This window comes from Heliangelus exortis, chromosome 12 (assembly GCF_036169615.1).
Source record: "Heliangelus exortis chromosome 12, bHelExo1.hap1, whole genome shotgun sequence".
NCBI classification, from domain to species: Eukaryota; Metazoa; Chordata; class Aves; order Apodiformes; family Trochilidae; genus Heliangelus; species Heliangelus exortis.
In genome coordinates, this window is record NC_092433.1 from 11,715,987 (window position 1) to 11,742,979 (window position 26,993).

The window sequence follows — 26,993 nt, forward strand, 5'->3', positions numbered from 1 at the left end:
ATTTCTAGAGTGAAGGGATGTGCTTTGAAAGATGATCTTAGGACCACAGCTCAGGAAAAGGTGTGCAAAAGATTGATTTCCAATCACTTTCAAAAAGTTGAACTAGAGGTGGGTTCTGTGTGGTTTTTTTCATGGGTCCTACCAGCTCAGAGTCTCCTTGCTTGTTTTAGGAGGATTATATATTTTAAAAGTGTCCTGCACTCTTCTAAATTCAAAAGCAACTTCTGCTTCACTGCAATGTGAAACACCCACACAGACAGGGAATGTACCACAGGCATAAGATGTCAATCTGAAAAAAAGTTATTGCCCATAAATCTGCTGTCTAATCTCTTCCCAGTACCACACAGAGTGCCTGGGTTTCCTTTTTTTTTTTTTTTTCTGTGAGTGAGAAATGAAAAAAAAAAAAAAAATCCCATCCACCTTTTCTCTCTGTTCCCAGCCATTCCCCCCAACCACACTCTCACATCTCACCTCCTGCAACACCTGAAGGAAACCCCATAGCAATAACTGAGCCATAGCCTAGAGTCCCTGCTGGGGCTCACCTTCAGCATCCCACCCCAAACCAGGCTCCCCAACTCACTCTCCATCTGCTTCTTGATCTTCAGCGTCACCGTCTCCCCTGCCATCTGCAGCAGGTGAATGGCTTCGCTCAGCGGCTTCCCCTTGAGGCTCACGTTATTGATCGCTAATATCCGGTCACCGACGTGGATGGCTCCAGTTCTGCAGAGAAAAGGTGCTGTCAGAAACCTCAGAGAAGTAATTTGCCTCTGCAAGGCAGGCCATTAAGTTGTTGCTTGAAGCAATAGTGTATTAACTCCCAGTGCTTTCCAACAGGTCTTGGTCTCCCCTCAGCACACTGCACACCTGGGGCTTCCTCTTCATAACCACTACCAAGGCTCTGGGTTGTCCCTCTGATCTTCCACCTGTGCACATACATACAAATAGGCACAGAACATTTGCACTGCTTGGATCCCAGGACCTTCAGGAGCTGGGACTGCAGATCAACCTACAGTCAAAACTCTTCATAGCAAGGGGGACTACATGCCAAAAGCATAAGCACATAAGCATTTCCATTGTGTGATGGCCACTGGTTGTCACACATGGAACTGAAAGGCACATTCACACTGATGGAAAGAAATGATGAAACAAACCTAGAAACCCATTTAAAAAAAAAGAAAACCAAAATGGCCCAACACACACAATGCAAGCATGAGCTGAACCACTTGCAGATTGGTTCATGACCTCAGCTAAATAAATCCTCAGGCTTCAAGCATCAGCCAGAAACAAGCTAACTGGTCACAGCAATTCCCCCCCATCCCATGTCTGCCCTCGGACAGGAGCTCACTTCACTTCTCCCTGCATTTGCTGCAGCTCTGGGAAGAGCAGGCAGGGCAGGATGTGTCCATCACCAGAGCTGGCAGCCGTGGCAGGAGCTCACACGCTCTCCACCAAGCTCCCCAGCTCCCTAACACCAGGTAGCAAGGGCAGCAGACCTCTCCTCCTCCAGCAGTGCTGTGAGCTTTAACTACCAGGAACCTGTACTACTGAGCCAGGAGGAGATGGGAATCTGGACTGTGCCTCTCTCAGGTGACATCTCCAAAATATACTGCAGCTCCTGCAGAATCAGGATTTGATATACTGTTGCAGGCACAGCAGCTGCTTGTCTTTCCATAAAACACAAAGCTCTTGTAGACACACTGCTGAGAAACATCTACTATAAGCGTGTCAAATTGGAAGATGTAGCCAAACAGCAGGTAGAGCTGTCTGGTTTGCTGCTGTGATACTTGGGACAGTGCCATGATGGTCCTATCAGCCACTAGATGTCCGTCTTGCCCCATCCACATAAGCCTGAAAAAGCCCTCAGAGAGAACTTATAAAAAAACCACATAAATTACAGACCTAATTGATATCAGAGTATTTGTCTTGAAAGTTTCATCTGAGTAGTTGGAAAAAATCAAGCCTAACTGGTAGCAGTTACGAGGTGATCCTGTTCTCACTGCAATGGTTCAGCATTCAAGGGCCTCCTGCTGTAGCCCTGAATGGGGACACATCTCCTACCCAAGACACCAGACCCTGCTCTGCAGAAACTGTGAAAGTCCCTCAGCAGGCAAAAATACAGAAACAATTGAAGAGAAAGGTCATGTTCAGTCAGGTGTTCTTCTTTAAAGGTGGGAAAAGAAAATCAAAGTCCAGTCCTTTCATCTGTGCATCTCCAGACACCAGTGTGAAGACAAGCAGACAGAAGCTGAGCAGGAGCAGCAGAGGAAGCTGTTTCTAGCTAATAACCCTTATGCTTCTCCATTCTCACTGACAGTCCTTAATTCACCTCAAACACAAACCAGCACAAGAAGCTGCATGCTTCATGTCCCTTCTTGCTTAGAGAACACATGCAAGAGCAGAATCCAGTAAAAGGTAAGTTTCAAGGAGAAAAACAAGGAGTAAAAAATCCAGTAAGTGATGGTTGCATGCTTACGGTAGAGATTGACTTGGCATATGGGCAGGGCCACCATCCATTCTGCCCTCTTCCAACATGGATTGGTGCTGAACATCCCTGCACAAAACCCTGTCACAGTCACCCCCATCCACTTGGTCAGGTAGCACTAGAGGAGGCTGGGCAAGAACTTTAAAATCCTCTTGGAGAACCATTACACCTCAACTAGAATTGAACAGTACTGTTCAGGCACACTCCCTTTCCCAAGAAGGAAAACAAGTCCCGTGGCCCAGGCTAAAGTCACCTGCAGGCACTGCAGGAGAGGAAACAGAGACTAGCATGGGGGAGAGCCACCACTCAACACCAATTCAACAGTCTGAGCTGCCTCTAGGTTTCTATAGGACCAGGCACATACGAGAAGAAAAATGTTCAAGGTCAAGATAAAACCCAAGTCAGCTTAGATACCCTGTCACCCACTGTGATAGGTATGTGACATCCTAGGGGACATCCTGCCCATTGCCAAGCAAGTAGCCTGAGCTGCCACGCAGACCTTTATGGGAGAGACTGATGTGTGCCTGTAACCAGATGCTTGGATCTGATCCACCCAATGCCAGCACTGCCACAACAGGTCCTGTGCTCCAGCAAAAGCCAAGCACAGCTTTGGGTTTAAAGCCTTGACCTTCAGAAACCTGTCCCACCCTTCAGAGTCACAGGATGCCTATGGCACAGGAGAGGGTAGTGACAGCAGAGAAGGGACAGTTCAGGATAATACTAGGACCACCTTTGTTGCTTTCTTCCCTTAACAAGGTTAAACCACACCTTTTTCTTGCTCCCAGGAGAAAAATATGTCCCATTTTGCAGAAAAATATCCACCTTTCCTGCTGGCAGCCTTCATCCCAGCACTCCTCACCCTCCCTGCCGGGAGCCAAGGTTACCCAGAGAAATCCCTTCACTGCTCCATCCCCACGCTGCTCCCCTGCACAGGTACCATTGTCAGTCTACCCCAGTGAACGTGCTGAGCAGCTCCACTGCTCTTGTCAAAAGCTTTTTTATTCCTTACTGCCTGCCAGCTCCTGATCAAAATTTAGTAGTACCGCAGCACTCGCCTGCACTGTGTTTCTCTGTGGAGCAGTCACTGATCCATATCTGAGTTCAAAAGAGGAAAAGCCACGGCACTGCCAAGGGAAGTGAGAGCAACAAGGGTACCAGATCATCTTCTGAGCCTGACAGCATTTGGGTTTTCTGCCCTTAGCCTCCCTCACACTGGGCTGCAGGTACAGTGCAGAACTGCTATGCAGGAAAAAAATGGGATATTCTATAGCAATGATTTTCTAGAGGAAAAGACAGACTCCTATAGCAGCAGGCAGTGATATAAAAACCCCAAAGAGAAGAATCACTCGTAACTAAGTCCATCACTCTTCCTTACTTCTTGGGAGACACTGGTGTTCTGCTTTCTGTACCAAGGGAAAGCAATGGAAAGGTGCAGCAGTGCGTGCGTGGAGCACTCGAGGAACTCAGTGCAGAAAGGGCACCGTGGTGTTGCACAGTCCAGCTAAGAGGGAGTGTGGCTTTGAAACAGAAAGAACCAAAACACCAGATCTGCAGTCAAACATCCTCAAGGTCTAGCACTTTATAACTATTTGTTCAGGGCTTTTTAGCTGCTGTTCTGCCTGTCAGACAGTGCAGGGTAAAGCAAGCCTATGAGAAGTGTGAGTCAGGGCTCCTGAAATGATTTATTTACAAGTCACAGCTACCGTATAGACAGATTAATTAAGATACAGTGTATGACTCAGTTCCACCTTCCATCCTCAGCAATGTCCTGATCCTTTAAAACCCACGCATGCACGTATATTCAGACACAGGCACACACAGAGTCAACCTCCCTGGTTGCTGAAGGTAAATCTGCTCCTACATTTATGCAGCTGCTTGAAGCACGCCAGACCTGCACTGAGATACCTCCAGATCCCTAATAGTCTAACCAGTAGCACAGGATGGGCCAGAAGCCCCCCACGACCTGTGGTTTCAGCAGGACACATCACTGCCATGGTCATAAGTCACAGTTTAGCAATAGCTGAGACCTGGACAGGAGCTGATGATGGGTTCATGGGCAGGCTGAGAACTCCCCAATGCAGAATGTGTATGGGCAGTCACAGAGCAGGAAGCACCTCTGTGGAAGAGGGGCAGATAAATACCTTTTCCTGGCTGCTGCATTCAACTTACAGACTGGATCTGACTCTTCTTGAAGTGCTCAGCTTTGAGCACCTCTCATTGCCTTGACAGCTCAGTCCAACCACCCCATACCTCCTGCACGTTGTTCTGCAGAGCCAGGCTGGCAGGGCTGTCCCTGCTTCACTCAGTACCTTCATAGCACCTTTCCTGCAGACTACAACACCTAAGGAGAGTTTATGACAGCAGAGGAAACTTCGCAAGCTTCAAGTTCCCTTTCCACATCAATTCAACCCCTCTGCCCCCAGTCCTCACCTTTCTGCCAGCCCCCGTTTAGTCAAGCCCGAAATGACAATGGGATCAAAAGGTTCCTCTGTCCCAGAGATGGTGATTCCCAGGGGGCCACCGTATCGCTTCAGTTCCACTGTGTAGATAATAGCACCAGTTGTCTCCTGCTCATCTAAAAGAGGAAACAGGAATGCACAGCAATACAGAATTTTTTAATTAGCCATATGAAAGAGATTATAGGAAAGACTTGCAGCATTTAGAAGCAAAAGCCTAAGGTCTTCAGCCATGCTCATACCAAATAGGATTTTAACCTTCCAGACTCCATTTAAGGGCAGAATAACAAAAATAGACTATAATCAATTGGAAAGTGGTGACCAGACAAGCAGCATGCCCTTATCTTTGTTGGTTTGCACTACCTATTGGGAAATGTCATTACAGAGGACAGGCACCAGTTTGCATCAGGATTTCTGTACCAGAATTATCTTCATCCTTCCTAATCTTCAATTTGACCAGGTCTTCACACTGCCTCAAAATCTGCACAGCATCCTCCATTGAGCAATTGTCGAGCCGGATGTTATCAATGGCTAACAGCTTGTCTCCTGGCTCCAAGGTTCCAGTTCTATATGGAAAGAAAAAGAAAGCTAAAAGTATATTTGTATTTGCCTTTCAAGGGAAAAGAAAAAAATAAAAGTACATTTGTATTTGCCTTTCAGGTCCCATGACACAGTCAGTCCTGCAGTGGCAATGACAATATTAACTTTTTACTGTCCTTGATCTTTCCTGGGAAACAACCATGACCAGAGTAGAGGATGATTATAACCTAGAAGAAGTTTGCGTGGAGCATGTATCAACACAGAACTAGGCAGGAAAAATAGATATACAGCCTTGATAACCTCCAGCACTGAAAAATGCTTGAAGTTTAACTGACATATTCTACTTTTTATGGAAAATCCTGTATGAGCACTCTTAGAAACAAGCCCTCTGGCAGCACTAAATTCCTCTAAAATCCTTGCTATGAGGTGCTGGGATCAGAGGTGAAGTCACTAAATGCTGAGTTATTTGCACAGTTCCCCCACAATTCACTCACTGTTCACCTGAGCAGAAGGTGAGATAGAGCAAACTACCTGATGAGCCATAGCACCTTCAGGGATATATGGAGCCCTCTACCACATGCTCTCAAATGCTAAACATTCATCTCTCTAGAGTCAGCAAACCTCTGAATCAGTGCCCTGGCCACCTTGTTCAGCACTACTTGCTTCAATACACAGGTATTGCAAATTTGACTGTGGTCTCAGACAAGCCTCTAGGGCTGAGAATTCTTTGGATGCTGGCAAAACCCAGACCCAAGTCCTGCTGCTTGAGCTGCATTATACCTCCTGATACGGGGCCAGACATTTTGCAATAGGTTTGTCAGATGGGAAATTCTGCACTCACCTATGTGCCACGCTCCCCTTCTTTATGTCAGAGATGATCAAAGGCTCCCCAGGCTTTCTGCTTGCAGCTGCAAAAGAGACATAGGGATACAAAGCTTGGTATTGAGTCTATTTAGGACAGGGATGATTACTGGGGAGAAGGAGCTGTAAGGAAAGGGAATTTATATTCCTTTGACCAAATGATGCTTCACAGCTGAATTCTGGAAGCCAGACCAGGAAAAAAAGAAGTGAATCCCTGCAAATGTTTGTTGGTTGCCCTTTGCCCAGGTTTTTGGTCTCCTCCTGAAGGGAAGGCCATGTGGTACCATGCAGCAAGAGGCAGAACTGCCCAATCCCACCACTGTCAAACTGCCTCTCACCCACATCTCTGATATGAGACAGCAAGAGCTCTGGCAGCAATCAGACATCTGCACTGCCTGGGGAGTACCTAGCTCAGTGCTGTGGTTGATACAAACCTTTCAGTGTTCTTCAAGTAAAGTGGGCTGAGAAATTTTCCAGTTGGAAAATAAACCATGAAGAATTAGATAAAACACTGTTTTCTAGCTGGCTCAGCTCCCCAGGCCACTTCATCATACAACCAATAAAATCATAAATCAGTGCTGGTCTCACAGTTGGAGCTGGAAGGGGTGGTTTCCAACTCTTCCCTCCTGCCTGACCCTGATAACATTTTCAGCCCACAAGAGATGTGAGTGCACCTCTCCAGAAGCATTTGCATTTTCAAATTTGCTTGCAAGACCTGCTGCTTTCTTGAAAAAAACAAGTGAGATTTATGACTTGAACCCCTCCTGACCTCTCTTCCATCTGCACACGTCAAGAGCATCCTTCTTACCCCACATCACTCCCTCCTGCCTCCTTATGGGAATTGCATCATCTCACTTAAACTTTACAGAGCTTCTCGGCAAAAACTGCGTAGGAAGGAATAAACCTGGAGCATCCAAACATATCGGGTGCAGGTCAGAGATTAAAATATCTATGAGGCACATGGCATCAACCACACAGAGATCAGCCTGCCTGAACAGCAGTTAGAGAGCACCCCACAAAGTCAGGCATAAAGGAGTAAGTGCTTCCTCTCACCAGCCTCTCTGCTTTAGATTTTCCTGTTGTTTACATTCATTTACAATATTGAAAAACATGTGTGGTAACCCAGCACCTTTAAGGATACCCTCTCTCCCAGATATATCTAAACCTCTACTGAACAGGGAGAAAAGACAGCCAGGCTCAGTTGTAACAGGGCTGAGTATAAAAGTTAGATCAGGCAATGAAGAGCAGACCATGACTGATCTTGTATCAGGCACAGTGATGCAATTGCTGAATTGTAGAGCCTGGAAGAATTATTTTCCCCACCTCTTCCTGCAGTGTGGTGCTAGGCAGTTCTGGTCTGGTCCAGTTTGTGGCTGCAGGTCAAGGAGAAGCAGATGGGCTGTGGAGACTCACTGAGGGCTTGTGCCTACCTTCAACCTGCCTGTGTCACGGACTAGCAAGCAGAGAGACTGACACAGGCCAAGCAGAGCTGAGTGGTGGGAAAGATGAGATGCAGCTTATGCAGCTAGAATCCAGGCAGGAATCTCCCCTCTGATGGAGAAGGCCACACACCGTGGATTAGCAGCACAGTGGAGAGAGATGTATCACCCTACTACTGCTCTTCTCTTTTTCAGTGTAGGACATGTATGTGCTGCAGAGAGGTGGGTCTGAGCTGCCTAACAAGGTGGTCTGAAAGGTGGTGATGGGAGACCCTGTTAGTACACCCTGAGCTTTGGGTCAGGCTGGCATTGCTGCATGTTTAATCACTCCCTAGCCCGGTTCTGTCAAAATGATCCAGCTTAGCAAAGATACTTTTCATCACAAGGTTTGTTTATTAGTTTCAAAGCAAAGGCAGTGTGACAGAAAGGGGTTAGGGAGGATCTCCACAGCCCTAGTGGTAGCTGGGGATGGCCATCCCTAAACCTGACTCACAGCTAGAACAACATGTCTGGAGACTGAATACCCAAAAGAGCAATGAGGAGGGAAGGGGGGAAAAATAAAAAAAAAAAAAAATTAAAAAAAAAAAAAAAATGAGAAGAAAAAGAAAAAGAAATAAAAGCAAGCATAGACAACAACATACCTTGAGTGCTTTGTCCATAAGGAAAAAAACTCAAATTCCAAGGAAAAATAATTCTGGGGTTTGTTCGTGTGTTTTTTTGGAAGTTGTGCTTTCCAAGAAGATTTTTTTTTTTTTTCAACAGACACCAGTTTAATGGAAGAGCCATGTGCAACTGAATACAACTGCTCCATATCAGCAGACTGCCCAAACTTTAATAAATGGCAGCCCTCTGGTGTGTAGAAGCCCTCTCAGGCCTCCTCCATCTGCCAAGGCAAACCACTTCAGGTAGAAGTAGGCTCTTTTTAAGGCAAGTTTGTATTTTTGGTAGGTTTACCAGTATTAAATGCAGTTTAAACCTGCTCCAGTGGCCCAGAGAAAGCTCCATAAATCAACAGTAGATGTGTGGGGTGGGGGAGAAACTAAAAATGAAAACACTGCTTGGCAGTGGTGACAGGGCAGTGATAAAAAGGTGAATTGATCGATACTGTTATTTACTTTTTATAAATTGCTTTCAGTCTCTCATCACCTCTGCTGGGATTCTGGCTCACTTGGCGTTTACTCTGTGATGGATGACAAGGCCAGAAACACATGTCCAGTTTGTGTTTTTAATAGAATGCATAATGACTTGTATTGATAAATTATTCCCCTCCAAGGAGCACAAGCACATATCTCACACTCATCAACCCGTTATAAATGTCTTTTGTTACTGACCAAGCCAAAGCAGCATTCTGCCACCATGTAATTAAAGAAACTGTAATAATGCCATAAGAATACATTTAAGAAAGCAAGCATTTAGAAATGGGAAAAAAGCAAACAAAATCAGAAAGCCAATAATCTCAAAATAGCTAAGGAATGAGAAGATAGAATAAAAGCAAATCAGAATCTATTACAAAAAGCAGCAGTGAAAATCAAATCCCCAGTACTCAACTATTTTCCTCTATCATTCATTAATTTTAGCAGCAGGCACCACTGCAAATCTATTTCCTTTCAAATCTCCAGGTAGCAAAATTGGGAGACAATATCTCACTTTGGTGAGAGCACCAGAGTTAATCAGCTGCAAATCTCAGCTGAAGCTGCAGTGTTGGAGGGAGCAGGGCAGGGGCTGCTGCTTGCAGACAGACTCTGCTGGGCTGGCAGCACGTCCCAGGTTAATCCAGAACTGACACAGCCAGATTTGCTCAGTTCACAGATCCATCTTCTCACTGGGACAGTGATTACACTGCTTAAGGGACTTAATCAAAGTTATCTATCTATCCAAATTCTGGTTTTATCACCCACAAGCAGATATACTACCTACTCCTTATCTGCAGTACTTCACGCCAAGGGCATGGGAATTGATTTGTTAAGATATAGAAAGGTAATTTGACAAACATGTTATATAAAACATTAATGCACTCCTAAAATGAATGGTAATTTCAAAATCAACAACACACCTGTATCCTGCAGCAAATTTCACAGCTAGCCCTTGGAGAGGATATTTGAGATAGACAAAAAAACCCAACACACAAAAAGCAAGTTTTTGTGTAATCAACTATCATTTTCCAGAAGGTAATAACAAATCCATATCTTACTTTAAGAGGTCGGGTATTGAACTTACAAGAGTACACAACTATTAACTTCTCACTGCTGGAGATTTTAATTTGTAAGATATTTACAGAAAACCTACAAAGGCTTAACTGTATCATTAGAGCCGAATGCAGACAGCAAGATCAGAGCATTTATGGCATGTGTTTTGCTAACGGAGATGAGTAGTTCAGGCCAACAAGAGCCACATCTTCACACCTCTGTTTCAAAAATCTCAGTTTGTATCTTTGCATTCCCACTGCTCAGAGCACTTCTGAGGTCTCTGCGAGCAGCTGAGCTTCAAAGCCCACACAGCTCTTTGAAGGAAGGAGCATGAATCTGTGCTCTTCAATCCCAGTGGCTGTTTTGCAAACAAAGGCTGCTTCTCCCTGAGACAGAAACCAAGGTAGTGGAGTATGGAAAAAATGAGAGCCATTTTGCTGGCTTCTTGTCCCTTCACCCCTGGATGAAGGGCATGGAAGCAGTGCACACAAGGTGGTTTCAGTGTTTTGCTTTGCTAATCTTCATCTAGCAAGAGACTGAAATGAGGCTTAAGGGCACTGAGATACCACAGACATACAAAGCATTACCAGTGAGAGACTCAGCCCTTGGATTTCCTATTTATTCTATGAGGAATAGAAGGGCAAATAATGCCATATGCAAATATTTGCATCATGCATTTAAATTTGCTGCATCCCTTTGCCACACCGTGTTTTAGAGAACGGGTAAGAAACCCATCTGCATGCACACAGCTGTGTGCACAAACCATAATCGGGGGCTCACCCAGCCCAAGCTTTCTTTTTCTAGCAAACCCCAAGATCCAGAGATGATGAAATGCCTTGAGTAAACATCTGCCCCTCACCAGGAGGAAGCATAGACCCCTCTCTGAATGTCCATCCCAGAAGCAGCAGCACCTGCCCTCCTCATACAAAAATCTCCTGGGTTTTCAGCCCTTTTCTGAGGCTTCCCAGAAGATTTATGGTTCTTCCTGCAGCCAGCTCCATTACACAAATTCTTCCAACACATCCATCAAGGATCCTGCTCTCCCCTCCTTTACTTAGTCCATCTCCCAATTAGCTCTGAGAGCCACTGCACAGCAAGAACTGATCTCTTTGGTTTCTGGAGAGCTTCTCTGATGAGGTTGTAACACTTTCTTCCTGTGTATGAAGGCAGCAGCAAACCTGCCTAGACAGAGTGTCACAGTTTAAGTCCAAACCAGGACACAGAGGAATGAACTTCACATGAGCCTGCAGAAGCCAGGAGGTAAAGCTCAACAACAGCAACTCATCTTTCATCAACAGTCTAATGGAACCACAACATTTCAGAAAAACTCAGGTCTGTGGTCACAACAGTGCAGGCTTGCCCCAGTTTTACAGAGTAGGGACCAGGAATCCAGTGTGGGAGGCCAGTAAGCCCTCTGTGTTCAAACAGTAGTGAAATGTCTTTCCTTGTCATGAGGAAAGCTGTAAATGCTGTTTTTAGATCTATACAAGCATTCCAGTCAGCAGAACTGGGAGGAACTGAGCAGAACAGTTATTTTTACCTCTTTTCTCTTGCTGCTTGCATCACATTACTTCATGCACATCATGTCTCTGCACGAGGTACTTAGCATAGAACTTCTTGCTTTGGTTTTAATGTTTGAAACTGGTATATTTTTCTGCCCAGTCAGACAGAGATAAAGTGATCAAATGATGAACTAATTTGCTAAGGATCATGTGGCCATAGGTTTACATCAACTAATACTCATAAACAAAATTAGGATTCAGCCAGCATTTCATCCTCGGCACTGCATTTTCTGGCTGGCTGTCACTTCCTCCATTTGTAAATATAATCTTGGCTTTGATTCAGCAAAGGACTCAAATACATGTTAAGTTTATGTGTATGCATTATTTAATTATTGTCCTGCAAACACATTTAATAAGCAAAAATATAAAATCTATTATATTGTGAAAAATCTGCTGTTGGATACTTGGTATCTAGCTATTTAAAAAACAGGGGTCCACCTACTTTTTATTTAGTGACGATTTCCAAAAAAGTGTGTGAAATCAATTTTTAAAACAAATTTCAAATGGAAACATTTTCAACATAAAATATGTTTGAAGTGTAAATGCACATCTGAAGCAGATCCCATTTAAGTTAAGACTCCACAAATAAAACTTAATATTCTTGCCGGCAGCTCCCAGGTTTGTTTTGCTCTCCAGCCCCAGATACATGGCTTTGACACTTAAATCCTTGCTGTGCTCAAGAGAGAAGGTGGGTTGTTGTTTTTTTTTTGGTACCAGATCCATCATCCTAGGTTACCAAGGCAGCAGGGGGAGGCAGGCTGGGCACCCAGGGCAGGCTGGGGCACTGAGCTCTGCCCGCTCTCCCGTCACTGCCATTGCAGGCACTCTGCTGCTTTCAGAAAGCACTTTGATGTCTTCCAGCAGTAATTGCTACCAAGCCAAATGTTAAACACTGTACTGCTATTTCTGAGGATTATCCTCATGGCACAAATAGGGGAAGCTGGGAAGAGGGAGAAGAAATAACACAGGGTGCAACACCATCACCCTGTCCATGTTCAACTCGCTCCTGAGAATCACGCTGCTTAGACCAGAACACCTTCAATTAACTCACTGACTAATGCCATAAATACCAAGAGGTAATTACTAATAGCTTATCTATTTTAATGAAACCCAGTTTTAAAGTGTCTCTAGTGGCTTCATTCCCCAGACACAGCTGGGTCCACCTCCTGAGGGCTCAAACACAAGTTCCTGTTACTGCAGTTCCACAAGTTGCTTTGTTTGAGCTGAGAGATGGTGGCAGCCCCTGGGCATAGCAAATTTGAGATGGTTCCTCTCAGTTTACCCAGCAGTGAAAGAGGGATGAGTGACGTGAGACCTGCTCACATTTGCCATAAAGGAAAAACTCACTGATGCAAGGCATAACAAGACTCCAAGTTAGCTAGAAATTTGGGACGGATCTGCCCATCTCATCCCTTTACAGCATCCTCTACAAATAGGCCAAAAGGTCTTTAAATTAAAAATCTGCTTCAGAAGAGATATAAAGATAATTAATCGAGTGAGCAGAGAAAAGGAAGAAAAAGGTATATGTCTCTCTCTCTGAGCACCCATATGGCTGGGGTCAGTCAATGCAAAGACTCTTGGCAACCCCTGCCCAGCACCCTCATACCCCTAAACTCTCTTTCCTCACCTCTAAAGCCTGCAACCATCTTAATCTTCCTCCTCCACTTGGCACTTTCCCCTCTCTACTCGTCAAGCTGTGGGTTCACCTCACACTTGCTCTCTTCTCTCCAGCTCTCCTCTCTGCAAGGGTCCCACCATACCCAGGCAGTTCTTTTTTAAAAGGAACATAATACAACTGTGAGCAAGGAAATATAAACAATATTACTAATAATCCATAATAACACTAGTCTGCAGCACAGACCAGTTGATCAGTAGAGACAGATCCTTTACCCCAGCCCTCATACAGCTGCTTCTCTCTGTGGCCAGCAGCTCATGGAGGCAGGAACCACACATCTAATTCAGTTTGGGATAAACCACAAACACTGTAAACACTACCATGAAACCCCATGTAATCTTCTCTCTCTCTGCTGGGCCCCTCTGATGTGGAAAGCAGTGACTCCTGCAACTGTTAGTGCAAGTCTGAGCAATACTTACAGCTGATTGTAATTCCAAGCTCTACACCCCTTTTCTTGGGCAATTTAACGTGGAAAGTACCGCTGCTGGGTATGACAGACTCTATAAAACAAAAAAGAGATTAAAAAGAAAAGAGGAAAAAAGAGAGAGTTTTCAGTTGCATAGATGGTTTCTCTGGAACCCAGAAAAAGAAGCCCATAAAACTCAGCTTTATTGTTTCAAAGAAGGCTGTTATTTGATGCCCTGCAGACTTCAGGTTAAAATTTGGATTTTCATTAAAAATACATGCTCTGAACATCAAGTAAAGTGCTTGCATCATGCTGTATTTCAAGACTGAGGCAGCTTTGTCAACGTAAAAAAAAAAAAAATTCTCATTTTTTAGTACAAAGCTGTTGTTTAGCCCCAGCCAATAGCTTTGGCTCCCTCCTGGGTTCAAGGCCATAAATTAATATAAGCATTATTCATATTAATGAGTAAATATTTAAAATTCAGGTGGGCTCTTCATTTACTCCTTAGGCTTATCTCAGACAAATGGTGAGAACAAGGCATGAGATGAAGGGGTGAGAAGAAGGACCCTCCATCTTGGTACAATTAGAGAACAATATGAAAAGTAAAAGTTCTCACAGGGTCCTCTCACCTCTAGCAAAAAACTCACATGTTTGTGTGAACAGAGTTCCTCCTACGAGTTAGCCAAGGCACTGGCTGAGCCCACCTGGCAAGGAGGAGCAGCAATTCCATTGGCAACTTACCTGCAACATCAAATTCAATCTCAAGCACCACTTTGTTGGTGAGCGCAGCATCACGCAAAAGCTGATTCGCTTCTTCCATGGTCCCATCCTCAGTCGCGATGCCATTGATAGAAAGGACTCTGTCCCCTACTTGTAGAAGCCCACACCTGCAGTCCACATTGGGCAAAGAGGGAAAGGGGAGAAAATAGGGAAAAAGGAGAAAAGAGAAAGAAAAAAAACCAACAATGCCACAACCAGCCATGAGTTACTTTTACAAGTCTGTTACAAGACGTGGGGCAATGACAAATCCTGCAGAAGCATCCCCCAAAGAGAAGAGATCTCATTCTGCAGTGCTCATCCCAGTGCCAAGAGCCCCTGCTGAAGGTCACAGGGCAGCAAAACCTTGTGCTCTGCTTAAGTTCAGCCATACTTTGCTCCTTTTTTGTTCATATTTCTGCAAATTCCAGGAGGAAGAAAAAAAAAAAAAAGTAACCCTCACCTTCCTAAAAGTCAGCATGGACATGATGACAGTGATAAATGCAAGGGAATGTTCCCATCTACCCTAAGAGTGTTCAGCTCTTTCTCTGTGCCTGTGCCTTCTGAAACCCAAACTAATGGCATTAGATACTGCAGATTCCCCTGCTTAATATGTGGCTAATATTGAAGCTACAATCCAATGAACTCATGAACTCACTGAAATGTCTCAACAAATTGGATAATCACCTATCCCTTGTAATTGCATTTCTGGAATGATAACATACATTGATAGTGTTTAACTGCCTTGAGAGGCCAATATCATTTCAATGTGACAACCCACCACCACAACCACAACTGGCACTTTGAGGCTTTTGGTTTAGATCTGTCTTCCCACGGAGCACAGATCAGCAGGGTTTTTTACTTTGGAACTAAAACAAGGCAAGTCTATGTTGGAGATACACTGCTACAGCAGAGTTTGTCTCTTGGGACCCCTCTATATTTATAAGCAAGGTTTTTCCACACATTAACCACTACATGTCTACATCTACTTCCCACTCTCCATTTTTTTTTTTTTTTAATATACTATAATCCCAGCAAGACAATCTTCCGAGTTACTGAGGTGGCCATGGCTCCACAAAATCAAGATTGCAGTATTTCCCTGTGACTGGCCACGAGCAATGGTTTGCTCATCTTCCCTCCTCTCCACAGCCTTCATCAGGTGTTCTCTATAACCACATCTTGTCAGGTTTTCCACTCATCACCTGGATAACTCTGTTCACTTGAGCAGAGCTTGGGAAACCATTCCTCCTCCACCAGTAACATAAGCTACAGAGTGGTGTCCAAAACAGGTTGAGGGTTATGAGGCTCACCTCTACATTTAGAGTTATTTTCCCACTGAGACTTCCTGGAAGGCATCAGCTATCCTGTTTTAACCCTTCTCCAGAGAGCCTTTATTCTCTGCCCTTTAAAGACCAAGCACATTCTTCCCCCTCTCCTTTCTAGATGTCAGCTTCTACTGACATTTCACATTAGACAGCTTGGATTTTTACTGAACCTTCAAGCCACTCTTCATCACTCACACCCAATTCAATTGTAAAGAAACACATGGGACTGCAGCTTCAGGGCACATAAAGATAACCTCAAAGGCAATAGACATTGGCTGTATCACTCACCTGAAAGAACAGGACATACACAAAAGGCCAAGCTGTCAAGAAAAATGTGCAAGCCCAACAGTCTTTGCTGGTGGACCATCAAAAGTTGAGATATGAGTAAGTCTGAAGACAGACTAGGGAGGGTATTTTACTGGTAGGAAGGCATTAAACCTTCAGTCTATTTACACTGCTGCCTGAGTTCATGCCATCCATGGAAAAACACTGGTTATTTTATGAGACATAAATTCAGAAGTGTTTGTTCAAGGAGACTTGGATTAGGACAGACAACTCTCTGGTGTATATATGAGTCCACCCTTGCGAATAAATTGCATCAAGTTCAATTACAGTTCTTTACTGTACTTGTGGATATGCAGCCACACAGACATGCTTGGAAATACCAGTTTATAAATAGGAAGATGGCAAAGAATATGACAGAGGTGCCACCTCCAGCACCAAGAGCTCTCTTGCTATAGCCAGAATGCAGATTTTGGAAAGGAGGGATCAACATCAGCATCACACAGGCATCACTTTGTGGTTTCAAGGTTACACAATGTGAAGAAATTTCTGAGTCCATGATGGGACTGTCTCCCTGGTACTGAAGATTTACATTTTGCCTTGACTTGTTTCTGGGCTCAAAGACAGTGACAAGCAGCAGAGATGCCTTACGAGATGTAGAGCACCTCAAATTCAAGTCTTGGGCAGATTAAGCACTGAAGAACTCATGCAGCATCATCAGCATCTGCATGGTCACTCCAGGTATGGGGTGAGTGGCAGAAGCAGTGATCATGGCCACAGTGCTGGCTGCTTGAACTGCTCTGTCATGCCCTTACACACCCCCAAGCTGGCCTGCACAGCTCAGACATGCACATTTGTGGATGTCTGCACATCAGTGGGTGAGTCCCAGCCCCCAAAAGATCAAAGCTTTGCTGACAGCTTCACCCACCTGCTAAACTTCTCTTTTGCAAACTATTCATACTCAAAAGCCAGAAACACAATGATCAAACAACTGTGGCTGAGCAGAACTAGAAAACATGTAACTCAGCAGGAAGCATTGATTTTGGATACCAGGATGGAGAAGGCAGATACTCTCCCACTGCTGTCAATGACAGCTGGGAAAGGAAGGACACAAAAGCCATGTGTTTCAAGGCAGCCAAGAGGAGACATCAGGCATCTTCCCATTCCACCCTCCCTGCTGATAATAGGGGCTGAATCACTGTCTCATTTTGAGTCCAAGTGCTTTACCTTGCACCCAGAAAACAAAACAGGAGGAAGGAGGTCTATTAGAGGCTGTTGGCTGTAAAACAAATTACAAGTTAGGGAGGTGAGAGCTTCTGCTTCAAACCACTTACCTCAAGCTAACAGAAAGCAAATAAGCAGCCCAACCTCACTGAAAAGAGGGTGACGCTGTCCTCCTTCCTGGTAGGCACCTAAGGTGCAGCTCCTCCATGGCAACTTGGATGGAAAAAGCACCATGCCCTTGTGCAATAGCACATTCAGAGCCACAGGTCTTGCACAAGAGTGTGGGAACATGCAGGACAGAGCTAAGATGCTGAGCCCAGTCCCTGCGTCCCCACCACTCACCCTCTTTTGCAAAGGGCAACAACTGCAGCACAAGAAGGAGCATAGTCTGGCCTCAGCCAAGAGCCTGGATTTGTAAAGGGGAGGAAAATGGCTCTAATGTCTTAGACTGCAGTTATAGCAGAACCCCTCCTCAAGAATAGGGAATAAGGTATCTAAGAAGGAACAATCAGATAAGCTCTGTGGGATAGCAAGAAACAAAAAGTGAAAACATAAAACTGCCTTTTTCAACTTGCTGCAAACCCAGAGCACTTATCACTTCAAGCTGGGGAGGGAAGACAGTGTTTTCCTGACAGCTAGGAAGAGCAGTTCGGTCTGGGAAAGGAAGAAACACATCACAGAGATTTAATCCCCAAATTAAATCCAGGCTCCAAATGCAGAGAGAATTGCTCCCTGTTGCCAAAAAGCAGAAGGGGCAGCCAGGAGAGCATGAATCCTGCTGGGTGGGCAGCCGAGAGGGAGAGCAAAGTGTGTGACACATTAGAGCCAAAGCAAGACTGCACTGCAAGTCTTTGCTTTCACTCCAGGCTTGGCAAGAAGATAAAGCAAAGCCAGAAGGATTTCAGCACATTTCCCTCTTCCTCTGTGATAGCAAGCTTTGTTACTGCCTGATTTATAAAAGGAGTTTGGTGCTTTGCAAAGTGAGCCAAATTCAACCTGGTAATAGAGGATAAAACCACCCAAACTCCATCACTTTCAATTTTAAACCCTGTTTGGAAAACAACAAAACAAACAAATCCAAAAGGCATGAAAGGCTTAACCTGTTACTTCCCTAGAAGTCTTCCTGTAACTCAAGAAAACAAATTTTCCTGTGCCAGCCTCTTGTCCCTGTCATCTCACAGACACAAGCTCCAGGCACTCTTGCTCCTCCCTGCCTCTGTACTGGCCACATGGAGAAGCTGCCATACAAGACACCAGTCTGCATGGCATAGATTGGCATTTCCTTTTGCAGATGCTCTCCCTACCATCCTTCTCCTCCATGGCTTTAATCCACATGCTGTTTTCCTGGGCTGGCTTGGGGACACCAACCATCAGCACACATTGGTGAGGTGCTCAGAGACTTCTCCCAAAGAAGGGTCTGCAGCAGGTGCTGAGCACTGCCACTTCATTACAACTCCAGCAGCCCCAGGCAGGATGGATGACCAGAGGAAATCACAGGTGGGAAGAGAAACCAGCACAGGGGTCTAAGTGCCAGCTTATCCACTCTCACTACTGCATCTGCTTCGAGAGCTCAAGCTGTGCAGGGACAATTCTGGGTTCATTTAGTAAGAAAAACCTTGATAGAGGGCATCGACATTGTAGTCTGCAGACACTTGAGCAGACTTGAAATCTATCCAGGAAGGCTACTGGGAAAAGGGCTCCTGAGCTGAGGCTCAGCTGTCAGAAGAGCCACTGCTCCCAGTGTCCCTAAGGGTAACACGCAGCAGTCAATGCCACTCCTCCATTCTGCTCTTTTCCCAGCACTACAGAGACAAAAGTACGAGGTCTTGAAGGCAGCACTGACCTGCTCCTCCATCAGAACCCTCATCTGCAGTTCAAAACCTTGGGGCTCTGCTGTAAGGAAATCAGGCAGAAAACACTTTGCTGGGCACATGTGTTCAGATCTTTCCCCTTTCTGCACCCAGACAAACCTTCATTTTTCAGAGAAGGGGAAAAAAAAACCCAAACCACAACACAAAACAAAAAAAAACAGGTATGGGAATGGCTCTCTCACACAGACACATGCTCTCTCCCTTCCTCCTCCTCCTCCCAGACCAGCCACAGCCTGGTGCCAAGACGTTCACCTGGGATGTGAGGGAGGCCACGGTCAGCCGACGAGTGCAGAAATGGCAGTGACAGTAACCATGCCCAGTGAAGAATGGGAGATATTACAAGGATGATAGGAAATATCTAAATGAGCCTCTGAGGAGAGAAAACAAACCAAACCATGAAATGTTCAGCAGCAGCACCATCAGCATCCAAGGGCAAGGTCTCTAACCTCTCTGCCGGGCTGTCGGGCTCAATAAAACGGACGAGGGGCGGGGAAGACAGAGTTTCAGTAGCAAAGATGCCTCCCTGGAGCTGAAGTCCAAAGCCATTCAAAGGGTCTCCCCTGAGCACCACCTCTGTTGTCTCCGTGTGGACTATCTGTCCGCCAGGACCCACGGTGCTGGAGGCCAGTGACACTGAGAGGAGGAGAGAGGCAGAAGGTCAGGATAACCATGGTCAACACAGCAGATCTGGTCACAGACCTCAGTCTGGCAGTGGTGGAGACCAAGAATGAGGTGCTGAGATGAGCAGTCCTACCCCAGCTAAGAGCAGAAAATAAGGACACTGAGACAAGCACACATGCCCTGTTCAACCCAGCCTCAGCCCACAGCCACTCTTACATGAGCTCTTGTGTTCTTTCTTCTTCTGCCTCCTCCTCAGCATGGTGGTTCGGGGACTCATGGGGTGAGAGCTGCGAGGTAGCGTGTTCGAGTTCTGGCAGGGGAAGCCCTGTGCATTCATGGTGGGAGATGAGAAGTTGGCAGCCACCAGAGCTGGGGAAATAAGAATGTGTTAGGGATGTGCACAGAGAAGGGCAGCTGATCATCAAACATTTCATCAGTTCAGACCACCTTGCTTTCTTCCCAGATCCAGGGCTCAAGACCTTGTCCTGGGCTTGCACCTCCAGAAGAGCTGTGAGAGTGGGCTTGAATTCCAGGTGAACCTTGTTCTCTGGTGTGCAAAGACTCCAGTGACTGGGCTGCCAGTGGCTGCAGCATCCAGGCCACCATGTGAGATGCATCATGGATGCAGGGCAGCCAACAGGAGGATGGCACAATGGCACTAATGAGCCATAAATACATAGAGAAACCACAGCTTGAATTTGAGCTGCTGGGCAACTGGGTTGTCCTGTTAGCTTCCTCAAACACAGTGTAGCATTTCCTCTCTCTCTCTTACTGTCATAAGACAAGAATCCTGGGGCTGAACAGCACCTGCTTTCCACAAGACATGGGCTTACTGATTTTGAAGCAGCCATAAATCTGCTGCTCAGGTGCTGTGTGGCACCAGGGCTGAGCTGGATGTGTTGGTGTATCACGATCCTACATGCCACCAGTATTATCCCTCCTTGTCCCACAGCAATTTGTTTAGGCTCTTGCCCATTTGAGACAGGGCACACAGGTATAGGGTGTGGGAGGATGGGACTGCCTAGCACCATCCTCACTGCAGTTACCAGGTCTGTGTGTTCTGAACTGCAGATACTGCTTTTGTACCTCAGCACTGGACCCAGGTGACCAAGGAGGGAATGAGTCACATTCATGGCTATGGAGTTGGGTTATATGGAAATGGAGGGGCACAACATCAATAGACATGCACAGGGATGAGGGGAATGCTGTGTGCTGAGGTTACATTTGCAGTAATCCTGTCCAGGCGTCTGGTTCCAAGTGGGTGTCTTGCAGTGTCCAGGATGGTGGGTGTGACAGTAGTTGACACAGGGGTCCCAGCAGTGGTGGTGGTCACTCTTCTGCACCTTGACTGATGAGGAGCAGAAATCACCACAGGCAGGGAGGAGAAGTGAGAGAAAAAAAGAAGGTAAGTACATAAACCAGGAAACTGTAGGAAACCTCACACTGGCTTCACATGAGTTATCCCAGAGCTCTTAGCCCTGCAACCACTTGCACTGACTGGCAACTGCCTTTCTAGGATAAGATCTCCTCCAGGCTCTGTGTCCTCCAAACAGACAGAAACACCACCAGTGCTGGTACTGTCAGAGCTTTCTAAGGGTGGAAACCAGGGACAAGGACTCAGTTTATTTAGTCAGTCCACTAGATCTCATCTGAAGGTCATCTGTTTAGTGCAACTGTGGAAATCCATTTTGACTGCATGCATCACAGGCTTCAAATCATTTAGATCAGGTTTTCCAACCAATAAAGTGATTTTATTTAGTCATTGCTAAACATTTAATGAGTTTCGCACTTAGTCTATCAAGCTCTTAAAAAAAGCACTTCCAGCTCTAGGATTCCTATCTTGTGGATTCAAAAGTAAAATCAGAGCCAGGCAACTTTTAAAAAAAACAATAATCAAATTTTAAAATGTAGCTGTATCTAGACAAAATGAAAAGTTCTTAACAAAATTAAACACTTTGAACGTGAGAGACAGAGCTTATGGGCATATACAGAAAATCACTTAATCCGTTTATAGTAATTAAAAACCTCCCATTTGTCTATAAATTCTTAGCTCATATCTGACAACAGAGGAAAGCGCCTTCGAAACCCAGCTGTCAGTGTGCTGGGGAAGAGAAGATACTTTGGACAGTTCTGTGACAAAAACCTACAACAACCTTCCCTGAGCTTTCACACATCATCCCTGCCTAAGGAAATCCATCCATCCCAGCACTGCTCCTGGGCACCATCCACTCCACTGATCCTGCGAGCAGGGTGTAATCCTCCCACAAACTCTCCAAATTCCCCCAGAAAAAGCAGACTCAACTTGACAAATCCCATGTTTCAGCATTAGATCATATTTTTGCATGGCAGCTGCAGCTTCAGATCCCTCTCCACCTCCTCAATATCTGGATTTTGACTGCAAGAGAAGCCACATTTAAAAAATATAGTGACAAGCCCCACATAGGTACACACTGGAAGGACTCAGTGATGCAAGGGCTGAGCAGGGCTATGTCTGCAGGGTCTGCTCTCCTCAGTTGCTTTTCCCAGGCTTCACGCTCCTGCCAACCACAACAGTTTGCTTTTGCATGGTCCATTTTTCTTTACTGTCCCTGTTTGTTTCCCTAAACTCAGAAAAAGCAGGCTGTGGAGTTGGCACTTGGTGTGTGGAGCAGAAGGCAGTGTCTCTCCCAGGTCCAAATGCCATTTGTCAACTTTGGTGTGGTTCCTCACCATGGGTTGCATGGTGACATGGCTGGCTGCATCAAGGAAGAGCACTGCTTTGTAAGCTGCTCCTCTTGCCCAAAGAGGTCTCCCTCCTGTCCCCACCATCTCTCTTTATCCCCATCAGCACTGGTGAAGCTGTAAGCCCAAGCACTGGTCTCCAAACACATCCCTCTGCCTCCCAACAGCTCAGTGGATGGCCCGCATCCTTCTCTGTAATCTTTCAAGTGTTCAAGAGTTAAATCTGAAGTGGGGACAATTGTTATATCCCTTATTTTTCATATTATTGTGTTGCTCTTAGATTTGTGTTCTGAATTTCTGCCATAACAAACTGATTTGATGTCAGGAGGCTGGGCTAAAAATGCTCTGAACACACCAAGCTGTCCTTCTACAGATCCTCCTCCTGAGATGAAGCTGAGTGTATATACTCTGAAAGGAGACTAGGACCAGAGGACTAATGGAAGGAGCAGAATAGTTCATTTTAACAGCCACTGAAAAAGGATTATAGCTTTCCAATTTTTTTGTGGGGCAAAAAAGTCAAGTCATCCATCCCCTTTGTTAAACAACTTTAATTATGCCAGAAATGTACTGGATGTGTAAGAGATTTATTGCTAGGCATGGAGGTGTTACTAGTTTTTATGTTTCATCACATCATGTAAAAGACAACATTTCTCCTTTCCTCAAACTGCTCTAGAAAAGAATGGAAAGAACAGCTGTGCATGTGCAGCAGTATTATTAAAATGCATGTCCCCGAGACACAAGGGATTCAAAATGGTCATGACTGAAACACCTGAACTGCAAGACCACCAGTGCAGACAGTAACAAAACTGCAGACAAGTGTTGCAACAAATGTACAAATACTGAGGCTATGCTCACAATGAAGTTTATATGAGAGCCTGAGCAAGCGTCTCACATGGAAGGAGAAACTCAAGGTGGGCAACAAGGATGCTTGGCAGGGTGAATTTCTAATAATGTTTATAGGCATTTGGGGCTTGATGCCACCGGAGCCAGAATTTTTTCCCAGTATTTATTTAGTGGGGGTAGTGGAAAGCAGCAGCTACAGATGCATTTGCACTAACCCTGGTTGCTCATACTAAGCCACCATTCCAACAGGCTGGCCTGGAAGATGAGCACTTATGTTACAGCTTGCTTTCTTAAGGAAGTCCATCAGGACCCTGCCTAGCTACAGACATGTCCATTACAAAGCCTTACCCAGCATCAGCAAATGAAAACTGAGCTTGGAAGTACATTTGCCACCACCAAGGTTGTTTTCCTCCCTCTCCATTAAAGTCTCTTGTCTGAGGTACTAAGGAAGCGGCTTGCACAGCACTCAGCACTGGGATTCCCAATTCAAATTTCCCCATTCAAGCACAGATGTTACCTTTTTTTCCTATCCACATCCTTGAAGAATGTCATCTAATCACATGCATTTCATCAAAACCTTATTTTTCTTGCCTCCACAGATGTTTCTCTTTGGAGTTTGTTGCCAGCATTCAGAAGCAGAAAGAAGCCCAGGAAAGATTCCAAGTTAGTTTTGAGGACAACAAACAGTGTTTGCACAGAGGACACACCTGTTTCTGGAGGTTTCAAAGGCAGCCTGCTTTGGTGAACAGGTAAGATTTCCAGCTTGACATTTTCTGAAGTGGCAGCCAAAAGCTGAGTTGCCTCTAATAAGGAGCAGTGCTCTGTGCTCGTGCCATCAATGGAGAGAATGTGGTCACCAACATGCAATGCACCACATCTGCAAAGGAAACAGCAAGAGAGATAATCACACACATGGCCAAAATCCACTTCCTTACAGTTGAATACAGAAACATAGAAAATCCAACTGAATTATTAATTATTATGTGAATTCATATGATTTTTTTTCATAACACAATTTTTTACTTTCAAGCACTGCCCAAAATACCGAGATGGTTCAAGCTTGAGTCAGTGATGCTGGTGGCTTGGGAAAAATTTTAAGTTTTTAATAATGCCCACTCAGTCTGGATGGCTGAGGGATCACCCAGCAATACAGTCCCACAAGCCTGCAGTTCAGCTCAACAACAGAACAAGCTGTGGCTAGGCTGCATAATGTCCTGCTGTCCTGCATCCTCATGGAAAGGGTGAATAGCTGACTCGCCAACCAGGAAAATTCTCTGGCCAGAAGTTTCCAGAATAAGTGTTTGCCATTCCACAGCTCCAGAAAAGTTGGATCTGAGGTTTTTAAAACAGAGCTCTCACTGAGTTACCTTCATTCCCAATGAGGAGTGTCCACTGGCATTGGGGCAGATATTTTTATTATAGTCCACTTAGTACTAAGAACATGTGGACGTGTGGCCATTTCAAGGCTGGGGGAAAATAGCATATAGCTAACAATGGGACAAGAAAAAAAAAAAGCAGTGGAGAAGCAAAAAGCAGAGCTAGGAGCAGCCTCCTCAGATCTGTACCTGTCCACCACACTGGCTGGCTTGATCTTGTCAATGACAATGACCTGCTTGTTCCGGTGCACGGCTGTCATCAGCGTGATTCCCAGAGCAGAACCTGGAGTCTTTGCTATTTCAACTAGTAGGGGACCTGAAGCATTTGCTACAGTATCTGCAAAACAAGAGAGCACCTGAAGACACTTCTCATACAGCCTTTCCCATTTCTAAATGCAGAGGGCTGGCCAACAGTGCAGACTTGCCAGGTGTATCAGCACACGGTAGCATGGACATCCTATAGTTGATGTTGTAACTTAACAAAGAAGTAAACTCAAGGAGTAATATTGCTTCTGCACAGAATATATATGAAGTGAAGAAATATTAAAATTCACTCACAGAAACAATCCCCCTGCCTCTTTTCTTCGGGTCAAATAGAAAGACTGATTGCTCAGTCACACCAACAGTACTAAAACCACAAAAAAGGAACATCAGAATGACATTGCTGCTACAGGCTTCTTACCAACCAAACAAAAAAGGTGGCAGAAAGAAACAGGATCCCACTTTCTGAAGTATAGTACTTGGAAGTCTTTTGTGCTGATGAGCACAAGCCAGAAACTCCTGTGTGCTCCAGCACAAGCTCCAAAATAACACCTCAACCACTCTGTTCATCTCTTCTGGTGTGACAGTGGGAAACACAGAGCTACCTACTCACAAGCTTACAAAAGCTTCCTCTCTCCATCAGATAATACAAGGGTAATTCATGTTAAAAGCTGAATTTCTGCAAAAAGCTTAATAGATGCTGTGAGACTACAAAACTCCTACAAAATTGCACCTGTTAGCATAAGCTTGCACCAGACCTGTTCATCTCTTCTGAGGCAGGGGAAGGAAAAAAGAAAACCTCTGTGTCTGGCTGATCAGACAGAAATTGCCTCCACTCTATTGCACACATATGCTTCCAGATTACCTAAAGTTATCATAAAAAGGGTGGATTCACAAACATGTTATCACCACCAGACATCCCACAACCACAAAAGCACTTCATCAAAACACAGCTGTCCACTTTGGAGGAAAGACCAGCAGAGCTCTCCGGGAACTTGATGCATTCTCAGCCCTTAATTATTCATAGTAAGGCTTTTCTCTTCCAAAGCCAGGCTCCACTAAAAATGCTGATGCTAGTTGACTTCAAAACTTGAGCTCATTGTTGCTCTCTGATAAACAGCAGCATTGATACAGATCTCAGAAGCTAAGGCACAGTGAGGTTTTTCCTTGCTGTTGAAGATGCTCCGTCTCTGGAGACAGAGATGATTCCCCTGGGAATGCTCAGGTTCTACTCACAAGTGGCCTTTTTCCCAGTGGAGGAAGGAGGAGGAATGAGCTATGTTAACAGTTATATAAGGCTACAAACAAAACACTGTTTATTCTCTGTTGAAAAGGACCACTGGGGAGACCTGGAGGCCCTGGCAAAAACACAGCCCCAGTGCAATAAAAAGATACACAAAGCAGATAAAGCCTCCAGAAAAGTACATTTAAGCCTTCATTAGCAAAGAAAGCACCAAGAGACTGAGTATCTCTTCCAAGAACAAACAGCAGCTATGCTGCTGTTTTGCAGCCCATGTGTGTCCAGCACAATCTTTCTGGCTTTGCCAAGTGTTTCCCAGGGCAGGTCTCAGCACGATGCCTGCCTTGTCCCATGCCAGGACCTAGGTATTGATAAGACTGTAGGGAATCACAGTCCTGCCTCCAGTACACAGTCCCTCCTCCCACCACACGAGCCACCCCAGTGTCCCTTTTAATTCTCATCTCCAGTGGCGTGGATAATAATTGCTCCAAATCCATTTTTATAGAGGCATTTGTTGGGGAAATAACCAGCCAAGCCTCTATTAATCATTCTAGGGAAAGATCTGGCTCAAATCAAAGGTCAGGAATGTGCAAATTACCATATTTGTGAGGTGTGATTAACATGGGGCTATTACACACAAGATAATTTAAAAAGAAACAGGGAGAGACCAGGGCAGGCCATGCAATAACCTCGCTGTAGGAAATCAATTGGTGTTGCTGCTTTGGCACCATGAGGAGTTTTTTGCACGACCAGACATGGCTGCAACCTCATCCAGCATCTGCGGAAAAGGATCCGAGACTCTCCTGCATTTCACTGCAACTCTCACCTTACTTAAAGCAAGAATCTTTCTCACAAGCCAAAAGAGT

General features: G+C 45.2%; 1 protein-coding gene across 6 annotated transcripts in view; it reads right to left on the reverse strand.

Annotated features, from left to right (window-relative positions):
- GRIP2 (glutamate receptor interacting protein 2) overlaps positions 1 to 26,993 on the reverse strand; it is a 243,624-nt gene that overhangs the window by 18,388 nt on the left and 198,243 nt on the right. For all 6 annotated transcript variants that reach the window (XM_071756021.1, XM_071756020.1, XM_071756022.1 and 3 more), the window contains exons 8-18: positions 24,816 to 24,963; positions 23,958 to 24,127; positions 20,909 to 21,034; positions 19,903 to 20,055; positions 19,512 to 19,698; positions 14,349 to 14,494; positions 13,621 to 13,701; positions 6,320 to 6,386; positions 5,359 to 5,504; positions 4,913 to 5,057; positions 581 to 720 (exon numbers count right to left, since the gene is read on the reverse strand). In XM_071756021.1, the coding sequence (XP_071612122.1) occupies positions 581 to 720; positions 4,913 to 5,057; positions 5,359 to 5,504; positions 6,320 to 6,386; positions 13,621 to 13,701; positions 14,349 to 14,494; positions 19,512 to 19,698; positions 19,903 to 20,055; positions 20,909 to 21,034; positions 23,958 to 24,127; positions 24,816 to 24,963 (1,509 nt within the window). The remainder of the gene's footprint in view (positions 1 to 580; positions 721 to 4,912; positions 5,058 to 5,358; positions 5,505 to 6,319; positions 6,387 to 13,620; positions 13,702 to 14,348; positions 14,495 to 19,511; positions 19,699 to 19,902; positions 20,056 to 20,908; positions 21,035 to 23,957; positions 24,128 to 24,815; positions 24,964 to 26,993) is intronic.